This window comes from Ammospiza caudacuta, chromosome 2, assembly GCF_027887145.1.
Source record: "Ammospiza caudacuta isolate bAmmCau1 chromosome 2, bAmmCau1.pri, whole genome shotgun sequence".
Lineage (NCBI taxonomy): Eukaryota > Metazoa > Chordata > Aves > Passeriformes > Passerellidae > Ammospiza > Ammospiza caudacuta.
The window spans coordinates 45,068,661-45,086,234 of NC_080594.1; the positions used below are offsets into that span (position 1 = coordinate 45,068,661).

Below are 17,574 nucleotides of genomic sequence, written 5' to 3' on the forward strand. Positions count from 1 at the left end.
ATGTTCATTCACTCTTCTTCTGCCGCTGATACACAGATGCCTCTGTGTCCTCCTGTTACTCTTGGTATTCTGATATGTTGTGTTGCTCATCTGTGGTAGTTTTCTGCTCAACAAATTGGGTTCATTCTCCCACCTGAGATTAAGTGGTCTGTGTCCTTCCTCTGCCTGCAAACAGGAGAGGGTTCATAATGTTTTTATTCAGTACTTCCTGGTGAAGTCTGGTGAGAGTATGCCTCCCAGTTTAATCTCCCAGACCAGTATATTTCTGTCCGGTGGATTCAACAGTTGGTTCATTCTCAGCAAGAATTCTGCCTGTGGTTTGTAAATTTGCAGATTTTGACCTCCTTCCTTGGTTACTTCAGCATCTCTTCATGCAGCTTGACTCCTCGGGAGAAGTTGATATTGCAAGATTGCCAGATCCCTCTGCAAGACGTTTCTTCTTTTATGCTTACAGTATTCACTTTCTTTTGATGTTTCATCCTTTCCTCTGCCACTCCCTAATTAATCACCTCCAGTACTGTGCTGAAGTGTTCACAGTGATGTTGGTTTTTTTTACATGACCATAAATAAATAAATAGCAGTTACAGAATCAGGCAAACCATGTTTCAACATCTGCTGTTTTGAAGTGTAGTCCTCTTCAATTTTATGAAAGTACAGAAATTACTTGAGTGTCATTGTCTCACAGAATAGCTACCGGTGTTCAGTAATTAAACAGTTTATTAGATCCTTGCACAGTTCTGGATAGGATGCAAATTAATTTTTAATGGATGTGATTTATTTTAGTGCAAACTGCTCTTCAGCAGCTTTCACCTGCGGGACATTTTTACTTTAACATATCCAGTGATTTTCAGATAAGGTGCTAGATAACATCTCATGAAGATATTCAGGAAATTGATTCATTTGAAATCCCTCATCTCAGATGATTTTCTAAGTATATTGTAGCAGCATGAGTCTGTCAGCAGGTTTAATTTGTCTTCTGTGTACTGACACTGATATGGTCTCACTGCAGTTACTGTATTTAAGGGACAAATCCCCACTGATTGCATGGACAGAATCAGCCAGGAGCAGTTTTGGCTGCTCTGTGGGCGGGCGAGAGTGCCCCAGGCCCTGCTCCTGCCGCATGTGGGAGCAGCGTTGGCAGCAGCAGCTCCCAGCCGGCTCCATGCATGCTCTAGCACAGAAGGGGATATTTGGCTGCTTGGGTGATGCTTGCTTTCCAAGCAGCTGTTCCTGTAGTGGAGTAGGAGAGTTACCAGATAGACTGCAAGATTACAGGACTAGTGCAAGTTACTTAAGATTGCAATCTTGACAAGCTCAGCATATGTGAGTAGTTAAGTTGGAGGTGAGGTGAAATGTAGCACAAAGAAATGGGTCTCTGAAATACAGCCAGTCAACTCCAGGGCTTGGTTGACTCTCTTTATTATGTCTTCTACATTATATTCTATGCTCTTGGTATATTCTGTTGTTCTTGATATACATAAAAACGTAAGTAGATTTCTTGTAAAGAAGCGTGTTACATTGTCAGACATGTAACAGTCCTTTTCTGGTCTATTTGAACATAAATATTTTGTAACAATTTTCTAAAGGAATAGATTTCTGAAAATATATTTAAAGGATAATAAGATATCAGAGAAGAGTGACCAGAATGTTTAATGTCCCAGTTTATACAACTAGAATCACAGTATCTAGGAATAGATTTTTTTCTTTTTACTGTATAGTTTACTTTTAAAAGGTTTTTAGATAAAGTTTAAAATTATGATCTTTGTAGTGATAATGAAGTGATTGCAAAATAAATTTTAAGATAACATAAAACAGTGAATGTTTGCTACTGAAATTTGAGTGATAAATTCTGGAAGGAAGTTGCTGTGTAAGTACCTGGAACTATGAAGTGTTAAACCACAACTTAGAAAGCATTAGCCAAGTGAATGTTTACTTTTTGGTTTATTCAAGCATCTTAGTTCAAAACTAAGAAACTTGGAGCTGAAGAGCAGAGTGGTTTGTTTCCTTCTTCCATAATTCAGAATGTAAAAATTATGTGGAAAAAAAGACAAAAAACATCTGTTACAATAAGCTTTCTTTTCGTGGTCACTAGAAGCAGTTGATTCACCTTGATAAATACAGTTCAGACGTTTTATATGAATATCAAAGATTATTGGAATGGGGCAGACCAAAAGGATTATATTAGCTTGGTGTTCAATTTTAGCAAGCTAAGTGTGGATGTCTAAGAAGTATTATGAATTAAAAAATATATTGGGAGTTTCAATCTCCTCTTTATATATCCTTCATCCTTTGCCTTCAGGTACTGTTCACATCCTCTGATGGGAAGATTACAGTTTAGAGTAGTGAGTTTAAAGGACAAGAGCGGATGTGTGCTGCAGTTTGCAGTGACAGTGAATCACTGAGGGTTGTAATTGTTCATGTGCAGTTTAGGCGCCTTGCCCCAGCAGGTGTGTATCAGGTAACCTTTATACAGGCTTGCTTCCTGAGAGCTTGGCATTAAACTGGCATCAATATGGTTCCATTGACTGTCTTCTCTAATCTACTGCTTAAATTTCCGAAAAGCTGTGTCTTATTACTCACGTGTTGAAATTACTGATATGTGATATGCACATTTGCTCTTCTGACATCAGGAGCATTATATTTTCCAAACATGGGTTGTGAAACAAATATGTTTGTCAAATATGCTAAGGACTGAATGAGCTAAAACCAAGCAAATAGACAAAACCTAGACAACCTCCAGAGCTTGCAGTTAGAATTTTGTTTTAATTGAAAGTTTCAAAACAATTTTGGCTGCCTAGTTGATGGACAAAAGCGGTCCTATGGGATGGTGATAAGACACTTGGCTATAGGAAGTCTATTTTATAGAAGAGATTGAAGGAACTCAGTTTGTCCAAGAGTTCAAAGTGACAATACTCACAGGAAAAAAAGCTGCTTCACCCTCCAGGGGATTTCTGAAATAGCTTGTGAATTTGCAGGCAAATATCCCAAAAAGCTGGAAGCCGATAATGGCAGCTTTTGGAACTGAAAGGGAGTGGAGGAAAGGGATGGGTCATAGGGAAGTGCTGACTAATGGTGAGCAAACACTGTAGGGGAGTTCTTGTATTGAGAACTGATCTCACTTCCTGAAGAAAAATAAACTCTGTATTATCCAAGCATAAAATTTGGGCTGAGGAGGTCTCTAAGCTCGACTGTTAGAAAGTGGGGAGAGGCAATGCTAGAAAGAAAACTTGATTTTGTAATGATGTTAGCCATTAAAAAACCCACACAATTGTCTTCTGAGAAAGAAGTTAGTAGTAATCATTAGTATGTGACCTGTAGTCTGATCTCTTGTGTGAGTAGGATGTACTCACATCTTTAGAGAGGCCTGTTACTAGTAAGCATGATTTTAAATACTAGACATATGAGTCTAGTGAGTACATGATTTTTAAAAATGTATGACAATAATTAAAAACAGTGTTTATCCCCCTCTCTCATGGCAGCAGCACAATCCCTTCAACATCCCACTCCCCAATGACAAATGCTAATTTTCATAACTAGTAGATGAAGACTGCAGGGATTATAAATTTGGGATTAATTTATACTAAGATATGGTGATAACGTCAAGTTATATAGGCTTCATTTGGAACCTCAACATTTACAATTCTGCTGAAATTTGGTGAAATTAGGATATCTGTGGTTTTTGCTTTGTGATCTGTTTTGCATCTAAGGGTTGAACAACATCTAAATAAGTACTTCGCTATGTTTATCATTAAAGCGTAGTAGTTGCTAATTTTGGCAAAGACTAAACTGTGAGTACTTTAAGAACTGTTAGTAATGTAAGTGATATGCTTTTAGATAAAATCATGTGCTTGGCATATTTTGTCATCCCTATTTGTATTTCCCTCTGTTCAAGAAGATACTCGGGAAGTAAATTAAATTACTACAAATCAAATACATAAATGCTGAGGTATTGGTATTTATTATGATGATTTAATGAAATAAATTAAGGCTTTAATTGCTAGAAAGCCATGGTTTGTTTTGCTGATGATGATTTTACAGTCAAACTTCTAGTTTCTGTTCGATCCTGAACTCTGCTATTACTCTGTTACTTGCTCAAGGAGGGCGGTTGGGCTGGATGACCTCCAGTAATCCCTTCAAATTTTCCATTTCTGTGAATACCCAAATTCTTAATAATAAACCAAAAAGTAAATTAATATTTCCAGTTGATAACTTCTGAAACATACAGTGAAATTTGAGTTCAAAGTTAGTTTTAGTTTCCTTTGCTTATTTTACAATGGGCCTTTGAATACTGTTTAAACCGATGCTCCTTAAACTCTTTCTGAAAGGTGAAGAGAAATGTAGAACCTGCAGCTTTAAAAGCCTCAGGTCAAAAACATTTTAAGGTCATTTTTAAAGATAAATGTAATAGCTATTATATTTAAGTATACTGTACATTTAAATGATAATTAAAATTATACACTAAGTAGTTTAGTTTATTCTCAGGCTTTTACTCTGTATTTCCTTTGCGACTGTAGGTTAAATGTGTAAATAAAAATAACTTTTCAAAGCATAGCCTTCAGACAATATGGTGTATCTGCGGTCAAGAAATCTGTTGCCTCTGGTGGATTGCAACTTGTGAAATCTGTCTTCAGGGGGTTGAAGGGTGGGGGAGGAAAAAGAATATTCTGCTGGCAAAAACAGTGTACAAGATTGCCTAGGGTCGACTGAGCAGGTATCTTACAAGTACTGACTCAGGCAGCAACTTGCTGTTGAAAGATTCTCTTCTTTGTTTTACTTAGTATGCTGCAGAGTCTTTAGGGATAGGAATAATTGCCTCCTACCTCAGCAGCACGTGGTGGTTGTCTGAATTGTAAAAGTAAAAAGCTCTCCCTGAAACAGAGTCATAAGAAGGAAACAGATGACTGGGGTATTTTATGAAATAAAGTGCAGCCCTCAAATGAGGGAAACGATAATCCATAAGATTATTTGTATGAGTTAAACCGAGAGCATCTGAACAGATGATCGACTTAAGGTGTGAAGTGTGAGCTCTGAAACATAAATTAAAAAGAAAAGTCAATGTTAATGATTTTAATGGCAAAATAAAAGCAGGTTCATTTTGTAGCAGAAAGCTGTGCCTTCATTTCCAGTAGGTCCTACCTAATGGTTCCCTAAGAGTCAGCTCATCCTGTCAAGGCCATCAGGGAGTGGTCATTGTCTGAGCACTCAAGCAACCAGTTTGCACTGCCCTCTGAGACTTCCTACTTAGAGCAATAAGGAAACAACCTAAAGAATCTTTTTATCTTCATATTTTGTTTTCCTTAGTGGTGGTTAGCCTCAGGGTTAATCGACAGGATTGCAGGAGCAGCCCCCTTTAGATGCTAAGGCAGTTGGCAATAGCAGCTTTTATTGCAGCATGCTTAGGCAAGCCTCTCTGACTTGAAAACCTCCAGGCAACAAAAGCAGGGTGTTTTGAGAGGGGCATAAAATTGCCTGGCTTCTCTTCATGCAAAGAAACACTTGATTTCCCTCTTGCTTTCTTTTAAGAGAGAGAAATGAGATAGAATCTCAGAGATAAAAGTACACAAAGGTGATAAAGTATTCCATGGTCCATCACTTCTGAAAATCATCTGCATTCCCTTAATAAATGTGAAAGCTAGTGTTTGTGTAATCTTGTCTTAAGTGTTAGAGAAGGCATCTTGGGGAGGCCTTCTGCATTTGCTAAGCAGGAGTGTAGGAGGGTATCTGTAAAGTCAAACAAATACCGTAATTTCACTTGAAATAGGAGCAGAGACAGTTCTTCCTTTAGATTTGCCCTCCTTGGTGATGTATCTTTATCTCTTTCATTGAAAATTAAGGAGAGAAAAAGAGATAAATTCTTCATATGCTGAATGACTTAGCTATGAAAAGCAAACTTCTTAACTTTGGGGGTAGGGTAGAAAGAAAGGGAGGTTTCCATTAAAAGTAGCTTTTTTTTTCTGCTGGAGAACTGAGAGGGGAAGTTTAAATAAATCTGTTGACAGAGAATGTGATCAAAGCATTTAATCCTTTATAGACTTTGGAAAATAATTGAACTGGTAAAAAGACTGCAAAACAAGGACTTTTCACTCTATAATACTGCTATGTCTTACAGTTTTCAAAGTAATGGAAATGAAAATGTCCTTTTACTCCTTATTTGTTCCTGAAACTCAGAAAATTATTTTATTTGGGAAATCCACAGTGGTATCCAAGAATTATACTTCAGGGAATCAATTTTAAAACTTGTAAGCATTGTGATACCAGCTCTACTTTTCTGTATGAGGTCCTTAAATACAGGGCAGGAAAAAGAGGCAGGAGGAAAAAGAATAATAAGTGCAAAAGTAAGCATGTTGTTGCTTCCATTTTGGCTTTGACAAAAGGTAGTTGTTTCAAGAACACATTAAAATAAAAGTGGGGCTACCTTGGCAAACCTTTGAACATCATATCATGCATTCACCTCTTTCTGTTAATCATGCAATGTGTGGTCAGGCTGCCTACTGCCCTCACATCCATTTTAGCATTACACACTCTGAGGTGAGGACCTGTCTGCAAATGCTTCCCAAGAAGTGCAGTGCTGTTCTGCAGCTTGGTGTTCATAGTCAGAACAGGAAGCTTAGTTTTTAAGTCCTTGGTGTATGTATGTATTGTGCACTGTCTGCAGGCAGCCCAGTGCTAATGAAGGCTGCCTTTGAATACCTTAATACTAAATACTGTGTTTTGTGTATCTGTAAAAGCTCTTTATTTTGTGTATCAGTGTCTGCAGTTTTGTGGGCCATGCTTTCTGGAATTTCTGGTACTTCTTAGTATCTTGCAATATTCAACCACCTTAGGAATAAATTCCAGAGAGTTTTGTAGAAGAACTTGTCTGACTAGTAATGACTGTGTGCAAAATCTGTTTCTTGATGAATTAGACTTTGTCAGATGTATTTAAGTTTCCCTTACTGCATTGTTCTAGTTCAGATTCAAACCATTAATTTGCTGGAAGAATTTCTGCTGCCTAGGACTGTAATTTCATGGGATAGCATGTGGTTTTATTTCATACTAAAGTTAAGGAACTTAAGCTCTGACAGGCTCTTCCCACCTGGTCAACAGGATGCTTGTCCCCTGTTATTTTTGCTTTTGTTCTATTTCACAGTTAATGAAATCACAGCTGTGGCACCACAGGATTGCACACTGAGCACTTGCATGTCAATTTTAAGCTATGCTTTTGCAAGCTGAATGAAGGCTAGAAATGTCTATTGTCATTTTACTGGTGTGCTCTCTGGCATTATATGCCTGTGGTGCAGTTTGGTGAGAACATGATCAGTGGTGTAGATGGAGTAGGCCAACACAAGCTTTGTTTAGCTAATGCATTAAGGCTGCCAAGCAGAAGGAAGAATAAGGAAAGCTCAAAAATACAGCATTTTATGTGTTGCAGGAATATTCAGAAAATTGTATCCATGTTTCTGTTTCTTTCAGGCAATTGGACCATGCCTGGAGACATAACCATCCTTAAGAGATAAACTGTTGCAAATTTTAGGGGCTTTTTCTGATGCTTTTTGGGAAACAGTGAGATTAGGAAGTTCTGAATTTTACTGCCATGTACTTTTGTTGAAATTGGGCTGTAACAGTCCTGAAACCTAAGGAAATATTGCAAATAAATGGACAAAACAAGTGGAGAAACAGTGCTTTCCCCAGCAATGGGTGGAATATAATCTCTCAGCAAATGAGATTTTCATTGCTCTGTAACCAGCCTTTTCTTTTGCTGGATATTGTTGGATTTTTTTTTTTTTTCACAAAGCTAGTTGAAAAGTCCTTAAAGGGTTTACAGTCAGTTTAAGAGTGTATCCTTGTCTAAGAATGGTGCAAATTCAGGGAAAGGTTTATGGAGGACTGAACTAAGGGTAGAGGTGATGAGCTGTCCTTCTCCCCTTCAGGCTTTTTCTCTGTACTATTGCTGCTTGGAATTGAAATAATCTCAAATGATGTATTTAAAGTATAAATCTGTAATTTTGTTACAGCACCTGCAAAGTCAGCTACGCTAATTAAAAATGGCCCATATATCTGAAGACTTAGATTCATGTTTTAATCCTTTCCAATTTTGAAATCCCCTGAATAGGATAAAAAAGGGTGCATGCACAAAGAATGTCACGCCTTCTATCCTCAGGCAAAGCTGAATCCACTCCATTGTGTGTAAATATCCTAAGATCATCAGCAGCCATAACCCAAAAGTCTCTGCATGCTGCACTCCAGTTTTTGTGAGTGGTAATTAGACCAGTTCATGTCGAGGCCCCTTATACTCAAACCCCTCTTTTTCATCCCATTTCTAAATGCAGCCGTGGAAAATTTACCTAGCTCATCAGCCCTGCCAAACTGATCTAGCCTTCCAGCCTTCCAGATATTGCCACTTCCTTAGGGGCATGCATCCAGCTCTGTTTTTGAATTAGTGGATACTGCCACTTTGACAGCTGCCCTGTGGTCAGACCACCACACTGGTATTCTGCTGTAGAGCTCAGGCCTCTGCAGAAGTAGATGCTCTGATTTCTTCCCTGCCTGCTAAAATGATAGATAAGTAGGTATCTTGGAGGTACCCTACACTGCCTCTGCACAGGACAAGTTTGTATAAGATTTGGTAAAGAGGTTAGTTGATTTTTTTGACAATTTGTGATAGTTTCAAGAGCAGAAATATACAGTTTCTCCTGGAATCACTAGGAAAGCTAACTTTCAGTAAACACATCAAGACCTGACGTGCTGAAATGGACTGATGAGAGCTCTAAAATAATTCTGATATTTATGAGGAGACACTTTCTCTTTACTAGTCCTTAAAGTTAATAGACAAATAAAAATAAAAAGAGAAAACCTTTCAGAACGGGATGCATTATGTGGATTAAAGAAGCTAGTTGGTTAGGAAAACAAAAAATGAAAGAGTAAAATCTATATCTCATTTGTTTAACGTAAAAAGAATCATAGGTGACGTGCTTGTCAATGGAGCAGCTGACATTTGGGATTTAGTGAAAAGTTTAAATTTCACACTGAAAGTAGAACATAATTAGGTTTAGTTTCATTTGTGCACTTGCTTATGTTGCACAAAAAGTACTCAATGCCACGTCAACACCCTTGGGAGGTCTATCTTGATGTGGTCAGTGGTATGTGTTCCTGTTTTGCTTTTCATAAAATGTGATTTCCAGTGAATTCTTAACAGTCCCAAAAATCTGAAAACCAAAATCCAAGGTTAGTCACCTCAAGTTCACTAGAGACTGAAAATAACTTTCCAACAGACATAAAATATAAGTCTTCTCTAGATTGTTAAAACACAAGCACTACATTATGGAGAGATGTTTGCATAGTTTTTTACAGTGATGCTTTTATACTTAGGAAAAACTTGTCCTTCTGTGTGTTTGAGACTAAATTTTTGAAATGTCCTTTCAGGAAGAGCCATATCCAAATGTACTGAGAAGCCATGGTTTATTTATTCTTATCTATTCTTTTATGTGTCAATCAGACCTCTTATTTTTTTGTTGTTGTTGCAGAAATTTCATGCAGTATGATCATCTGTACTGAGGATTAGAATGTCTGTTCATTCTCTTTTGCTTTTCTTACTAACATTACATTTCTATTCCACACTCTGGTAAAATAGTCTTGCAGTTCTGACCTGCTTATGTTAATAATGTCTATCCTAAGTCCTGTTTTTGTGAAAAGGAAGTTCTAATTATAAATGATGTGGCATATATAAGGTGACTCTATGCTAATAAAGGCAGAAAGGGTGAGAAAGACATAATTTTGTAATGACTGGAAATTCTGTTACACAAATGAAGTTCTCAGCATACCCTGGAAAGTGCAGCTGCCAATGGGGACACTGTAGTTGCAGTACATACTACAGAATGTCAAAACTGAAGGCCTCTTAGATAAGCCTTTCTTGAAGAATTTAAGTAATTCTTTGAGTGTCTTAGTTTGTTTCTGGCATGGCTTTTGACAAAACAGTACGTGTCTTTTTAGTGCAGCAGCTGGAGAATGAATGGGAAGGTATATTACACTTTGTACAAGGGCTTTGTTTTTAGAATGGTGTTATTTTATTAGTCTACTGGGATCCGAAAGGTTCTTAAAATAAAAAGTAAATTTCCTTTTCTTTTTAGATCTCTAGATATCCTACTTCTTTTCCAATATACTTTAAAATTAAAAAAACACAAACAAAAATTGAAACCTAAGTCTTCAACACCCTTCTCCATCAAAAAAAAAAAAAAAAAAAAAAAAAAAGAAACAAACCACAAAACAAACCACCACTACACTACAACAAACCCAGACCTTAAATTCTAAACTTAGGTTAGAATTTGAATCTGACAAATCTTTAGGCATGTGATAGTGTTTAATGCCAGTAAAGATTTCCTTCAATTAAATTCTGATTCTTAGTAACTGCAGAAATTCTCTTTGTGTACATAAAATAAGAACATTTTTCTTTTCTTTGAAGTTGTTAAAATGCAAATAATTTGTATTTGGCTGTAGAAGTTGAAGATGGGTGAGGAGATGCAGTTTGTGCTCTTCATAATGCACAGCACTTTGAAGGTCCTTTTTGGTGGAGGATGGGTGGGTGTTGTGTTGGAACAGTCACTCTTCTTGATACTAGAATTCACATATGTTTGCTAACAAATGCTTAGCATGTGGTGGGTGTTTTAGTTTTGTTTTTCTAAGGCCTGTTACCACAGACCTACATTTATGGTACAGTCTGATTTCCTTCGTTTCTACTCTGCTCCTCCAGTTTACTAAAGTTTTGCTTCTCCATGTCATAAATGAACAATAATAAATATTGCCAGATAGATGTTAGATTTGAGAATTCATTATGTGAGATAAAATGTCTTACATTGCTTGATTATCCTAGAGATGTTGACTTAATTCCAGGAATATTTACTCACTTTGTTCTGTTCACACCGTACAGAGCTATGTTTCTCATTCCTGAGTAGGTAGAATTTTAAGTTTTAGTTTGATAATACATGCTACATATACTGGCTGATTTATAGGTTACATTGATTTCATATCATTTGCTAATGTTTTTTAATCTTTTATTTGTGTTGACACTAATTGTTTATTGAGATATGGTAAACCTCATGTAAAAATGAAGATCTTTAATGTAAGGATTGGGACGGTTTTCATGAAATTCAGCTACTTTGAGAAAAAAATCTACTTAATGTAGGGAAAGATAATGCAGTGTTGATGTCTGTTCTTGTTATGTCCATTGAGACCTTTTCTGTGCTGCTGTTCAAAACAGAGGAAAAGATCTTGTGTAGAATGTCCTGTTCCAATACTTAATTTGATAATTAAAAATACATGGTGTTTATAGTAAGTTACCCTGGTCCACGTGCTGTGAATAGGAACAAAATAAATTCCTATATTCCTCTATGTAGTATTAGGATTTATTTAAACATTTCATCCATATAAGTGGGGGCTTGCCTAGTTCGTATTTCATCAGCTGAGCATTATTTGGAATTTATAGGAAAGAACTGATCTGTTGTGAAGTGTTTTGGATGCTTTCTTAGTATATAGCATTCAAACACTCAGGATATGGAGCAGGTAAGGTATGAGGACTGTGATTTTATGGAGTTTGAGGAGAAAAGTTTTGAGGGAAGGTATGGAGGAAATGGATATGTAGATCATGAAGCACTGAGCTGAGTGGGAGGGAAAAAAGTTTGCCTTATTGAGTCAGTCATACAGTCAGTATGATATTAATATAATCAGCTTGCTTACTTTGAAGATTTTCCTCCATGGCTCTTTGCTCTAAGACTGCTGATTGTAGTTCAGCTGGTCACGTAAGGAACATGTTGACTTGTTCTCAAGTGATACTGAGCTAGGGAAAAGCTGGAAGCTGCTACTGCCTAAAATAGCTACCCTTGTTAACAACTCCATATGAACATTAACTGTACGTTGCGTGCTATGCTTAAGCTGTCTTGAGGAATCAGTAATGCTGTCCTTGTTCTCCAACCTGCAGCTACACCTAAAACTGCTTCTTCCATAGTTCATTTAACTGTCCCATGTTCTGATGTGTTTTGAAAAATTGATCAATGTTGTTTAGTGCGTTCCTACAGTTAACTGTAGAAATGGTTCTGTAATGCAGGGAGAAAACATTTTTCCTTTTATTTCTTACTCTGCACTCAAATAGCATATAAAAACAAAGGCTATAAATTATGTACCTTGCATTTTATTAGTTCATAGTGCTACATGGATTTTTATGAGTTAAATGGCAATAGTTGAATGTGTTATTATGGGTACAGTCATGTTTTCCCAGTTTCCACTGTTGCCAGAACTGAGTTGAGCAAATATAACAAATCAGAAATGTAAGGGAGGAGTAGCACATGCTGGTACAGTAATTTAAACACATGGTCTGTGAAGCATTACAGTGCAGTGTTTTTACATCTGTATTATCTTTACCTGTTTTCCTTGCTTTGCAAAACTGACCAGCAGAAAAGTGAAAAATTGTTCCCCAGTATGAAGGTTTATATATAGTCCAGTATATATAGGGCAGTCTTTACTATGTTGCACCATGTTTTATAAATAAATAGGCATTAAAAAGAAATAAAGAAGTCTTGCTGTATGTGGCATGTTTCTCAGTGAAGCTGAATATTTGAAAACCTGTGCTACCAAAGATGCAGTGTGCTTAATAGTATCTTGTTGAGGTTTAACTCCAGCCATCAAACATAATTTATTGGTGTGATGATCAGAGGGAGGCCAGATTCATCCAAAACATAGCCCAGCACTAGCCATGGTAAAGAAAATAACCTCTACCCCAGACAAAACCAGCACATACTGTATTAAATGAGCTACTACGGTGTGTCTGTAACTCTTTGGTCTGAAATAGCTTATGTGCATGGTTAGAGAGTGTTAATGTACATATGTTAAAACGTCTTTAAAAGCTAGTTTGTGGTATGTCTACCTTGTAACAGAAGATTAGAATGGGAGTAGTTTGACATAAGTAATTATTTTGGTGACTACTGTTTCATTTTATGTCCTTCTGAATTTGTTACTTGTTGTGGTTTTGCTGAAGAATATGACAATGGGCACTCCATGTAATCCAGAAAAGCATAATTTTAAGGATAATTTATTTAAAGTATGAATGGTACCAAGTTAATAACGCATTGGATTCTAATTTATAACAATACTATCTGAATATGATTTTTAATTTCTACCGGTTCTAAATGATCAGATAACAAATTTTGTTGTCAGTGTTCATACAACTCATTTGGAGTTGTATGTTCGTCCCCATGTACTTCTCAGAGCAGTGTTGTTAAATGGCATCAAGATAATATTGATGCTTGTTATGAATAGACTGCATCTGCTGCTTATTAGCAAAGCATGCTAATCATATACTCCTAAAGAAAAATAATGACTGATTACACTTTTGTATTTCCATTGAATTGAATACTTCCATGAATGACAGTCGTGAATGTACTTGCCATTTTTTCAAAACAGAGAAATGTAAGCTTCCAGGGTTTTGCAGAGGACTGGGTGGGTTACTTGACAGTCCTACTGTTCTCATCTTTTCGCTTGAAGTTGAAAGGCAGCTGCACATTCCTTTCACATTACTGCTTTACTGTGACTGGTTACTTCAGCTACCACAGAGGGATTGTTCAGGTGTCAGTGGGGAGGAGAGTAGTCTGCCCGATAATCTGAGGGTGTGATCTATGCACAGAAAGTTTGGGAACACTAATGATTGCGTACTGGCCAGTTCATTACCACTCTCTAGGCCCTGGATGTGAACTCATCATGCTGAGGTACTGGACTGTGCTTGAGATTCCAGACATATCTGGCTTGGTTTGAAAATCTGTGAAGTCACATTTAAAAATGGCAAATAAGTGATCAAAGAGAGAAGGAATCAAATGTTGGTTGGGAAACTGGTGGTGGCCAGGGCAAGGGTTTGGGAATCTGACATACAGTGATGCTTGGAGAGAATCCAAAAAGTTCTTGTTTGGTTTTGAATGTGGCTGTTGTTGGCAAGCTTAACCTTTTGTTATTAAACTTTCTGTGCTAGCAGGTCATTGTTGTGAATGCATGACTGTCCTAACTCTTGCTTTGTTTTGTCCTAGTCACATTGATCAAACAACAACATGGCAAGATCCTAGGAAGGCCATGCTTTCCCAGATGAATGTTACAGCTCCCACCAGTCCTTCTGTGCAGCAGAACATCATGAACTCAGCATCAGGTAAGCAAAATTTGCATTTATGAAAAAGATCATACAAGTAAACCACAGGCTAATCTAATCAGGGGGAGAGGGAGTCCAGATTTAATAAATGTTCTTCTACTCTTCCTGGTTTGAAACTTTAAATTTGTTGATGTCTGATTCATCAAGCAAGAGGCTGATAGTTGAAATAATAGAATTTGTATAATATTTATGTTGTCAATAAAAAGAACACTGTAGTTCTTTGATTTATGTTTTTTTTTTTTCAAATGAATGGTTCAAAGTTGTAAGGAAGCAGAATTTTTCTCTATTTTCTTCTGACCACAAAGTGCTCTTAAATTGATGAAGACCAGAATTTCCATTCAGTTAATATCAATTTACATTAAAGCTTTTGTGCTTCACAGTGTTCTTCTGCCTCTGCCTCCCTTTGCTCACTGACTAGACATGTTATACCACCATTTATTTACATTTTCTGCATTTAATATGAACATATAATTTTTTCCTGTTGTCCTTAAATGGATCAAACAAATACCATGAAAGTCTTGTTTAGAAGCAGAGATGTTTTTGTTTTCCTCTTGTGTTTCTCTTACTTCCAAAATCCAGTATCATGGTCATTATTGCTCTAACTGGAGGAAGTCTGTTGCCTTTTCCTGGAATATAGAATTGTTTTTCAGCTGGCTGGGGGCAGGGGTGGGGAGGGCTCTCACTAGACAGCAGTAAAATGTTCTTGTTCTTGCTATAGAATCTACTGTGTGTTTTCAGAGCTCTTGCATCTGATTATGCAGAGAGCAAGCAGATAAATTTGGTACCATGCTTGTTTGAGTGCTTGGTCTTGCCCTGGCTTTGTCACCTCCTGTCTGTCACTGAGGTTCATGTTATATTTATTTTCTCACAGTCTGACTGTATTTTGTGTGTGTCTGCTGTTCCTGTACTTCCCAAGGGTTATTCTCTGGTGCTGCTTTTTGTGGTCTGTTTAGACAGCTTTGTTTCATGCTGCAATTCATGTGCTGCACACAATACCAAAAGATTAACAGGCGTGACCAAACTGTGCTGTTCATGACTGAGTATTAGAGGGGAAGTTAATCAAACTTTTTGCTGGCTAGGCCAGGAGGCTGGATTATCCTGAAACAAATGAGTCCTGTTCAAGTTCAGGAAGTTGTGATTCACAGCAATTAAGGTCTCAGGCTCTGATGTGAAAATAAAACAGTGTGATTATTTTCTGTGTAAATTTATCCCAGGAAACCTGCAGCAATAGAGGTGGCATGTTTTTGTAGGGACACTTCTAAAGGAGGGAGAATAGGAGAAAGGAAACAATTCCCTTGGGCTGTCCTGCCTTTTTGCTTATTTGTGCTAAAACTAGATGCTTGCTGTTTCAATATTGACATATTTTAAGATAACTCCTCAAACCTTCCGCTGTACCAAGAATTCACAGGAAAAAATATTGATAGTAAAGTAGGAATCACTTTATGTACTTAGAAATGAAGGGTTCTTAGCAAAAAAAGTACTATTAAATTGTAACAGGGTGGTAACAAACTTGGAAAGAAGCTAGTAATCTGGACACAAGGATTATTTTTTAAAGAACATTTACATGTAATTGCCTGATATAATTATGTGAGAGAGTGATGTTGCATAGATATTGTCGTTCATGCAGTAAAGAACAGTTGAAAAGGGCAAGTGGGTTGTCTTGTGATTTGAGAAAGCACTTACTTGGATACAAGTTCATTGAACATTTATTTTTAATATCACAGATGATACTATGTTGAATATCAACTGAAAATCCTGTGAAGCTTTTTTTCCCCAAGTGCTCTGAGTCTGATAAAGTGCATGAAGGACTCAGAACCCCTGTGTATACATCATATGTTATCTGGAGTTAGGTTTTTTTAAGTTTAAGTCAGTTGAGGTAGTATGACTTGGAACTGGCACTTTGGATGCACTTGCTTATTACCCTTATTTGCTATTAACAAAAGTCTGCTTTGAATTAATAATACCAAATCTGCATTTATTGGATGTGATTCTGATACTTGATCTGGCAAATGTTTATGTACAAACTTTAAATTATGACTGTTTATTTGTTTTTACTAAAGTCTCTTATACCTAGCTTTGTTACTTTTTATTACTGAGTTCATGGTGGCTTATGCTTCCTTGGTAGCCTCTCGAATAATCTTTGAGAGAAATGGAAAAGTCAAGTAACTATGTACCACTTCAGCACAGTGGAACTTACAGTCATGATGTTGGCACTCAGATTTAAGACTACTTAATGTTCTAATTTGGGCATTCATCCTCGAGAAATCAAGTTGAGGCCTTAAAGACAGAAGTTTCCTGTTATGAAATATTGCTGGCAGCGAAACATACCCTAGTGCATGAGAGCCTTTCATGAAAGATATTGGGAAAAAACGAGTGTGAGTATTGTGACAGCTGGAGATCACTGACTTGCAAAAAAGTGTCTGAAATGCCACAAAGGAGAATATTTTCCTTTCTGTATAGACCTTGTATGGTGCTCATTAATTTTAGCCCTTAAAGTTACTGTCCAAGTTCTAGTGTACTGCCTCAGGAGCCTGTGAGTCAAGTTACTGTGCTGAAACATAGGAGAGATTTCTGGGAGCTGTTGTGACAGCCTTTAGAAGCTTTAACCATTTAGTCAGAATTAGAGTTCTTGACATTAGCAAGGAAATTGCTATGAACAGGAAAACAAACTGAAGATGCAGAGAGAAGAGAACTGTGAAAGCTGATGTGTGCATATTGGAGATAAACCTGTTGTCTTTTTGGATAAATAGGGGAAGAAGAACTCAGGAAAGATGTGATGAGGGCAAGTCAAAAGATTGTTAAAATATAAAAATGGGAAACATGTAGTTTAGCATAAGATTGAAATCTTTAGGTTATCTGACTTAAGAAATTCCATCTCTTGAGGCACTTAGGTATCTTGCTGCAAATTACATTTCTTCAAAGAAGTTAATGGACATCTGAACTAGTTATATCTGTTCCAGGCATGACTTTTGTGAATGAGTTATTCTATGAGTGTTAGTTAGCTACATGCTTTATAGAAAGTCATCAGTGTGTGAAAAGTGAGGGGGTTTATGTCTGTCTTTCTTAACTTAGTTGCTACAAGTAATCAACTAAAATAGTTTGGGCCATATGTATGCAGGGAAGGAGCACAGTACTCTGTTAGATGGCATCTGTTGGTTAATATGTGAAATAGCATTGCATCTTCACTTCAGTAGTAGAAAGGAGACAAGCCTGTTATTTGTACATATGCCACATGTATATAAAAAGTCATTGTAACTGTTCTCATTTTTTTGCATTGTTTCTAACCATTTTTCCCTAAAGGAAAACAGAAAGAACAGAAAAAAAAAAACCAAAAAAACAAAAACACAACATAGTTTCTTCTGCCTTGATTTAAAACAAACAAACAAAAAGGTGGTAGTAATGGTATGCTGTTCTTC

General features: G+C 36.9%; 1 protein-coding gene across 4 annotated transcripts in view; it reads left to right on the top strand.

The window, feature by feature from the left end:
- Positions 1–17,574, top strand: part of YAP1 (Yes1 associated transcriptional regulator) — an 88,351-nt gene that overhangs the window by 35,169 nt on the left and 35,608 nt on the right. For all 4 annotated transcript variants that reach the window (XM_058824040.1, XM_058824057.1, XM_058824048.1 and 1 more), the window contains exon 3: positions 14,043–14,158. In XM_058824040.1, the coding sequence (XP_058680023.1) occupies positions 14,043–14,158 (116 nt within the window). The remainder of the gene's footprint in view (positions 1–14,042; positions 14,159–17,574) is intronic.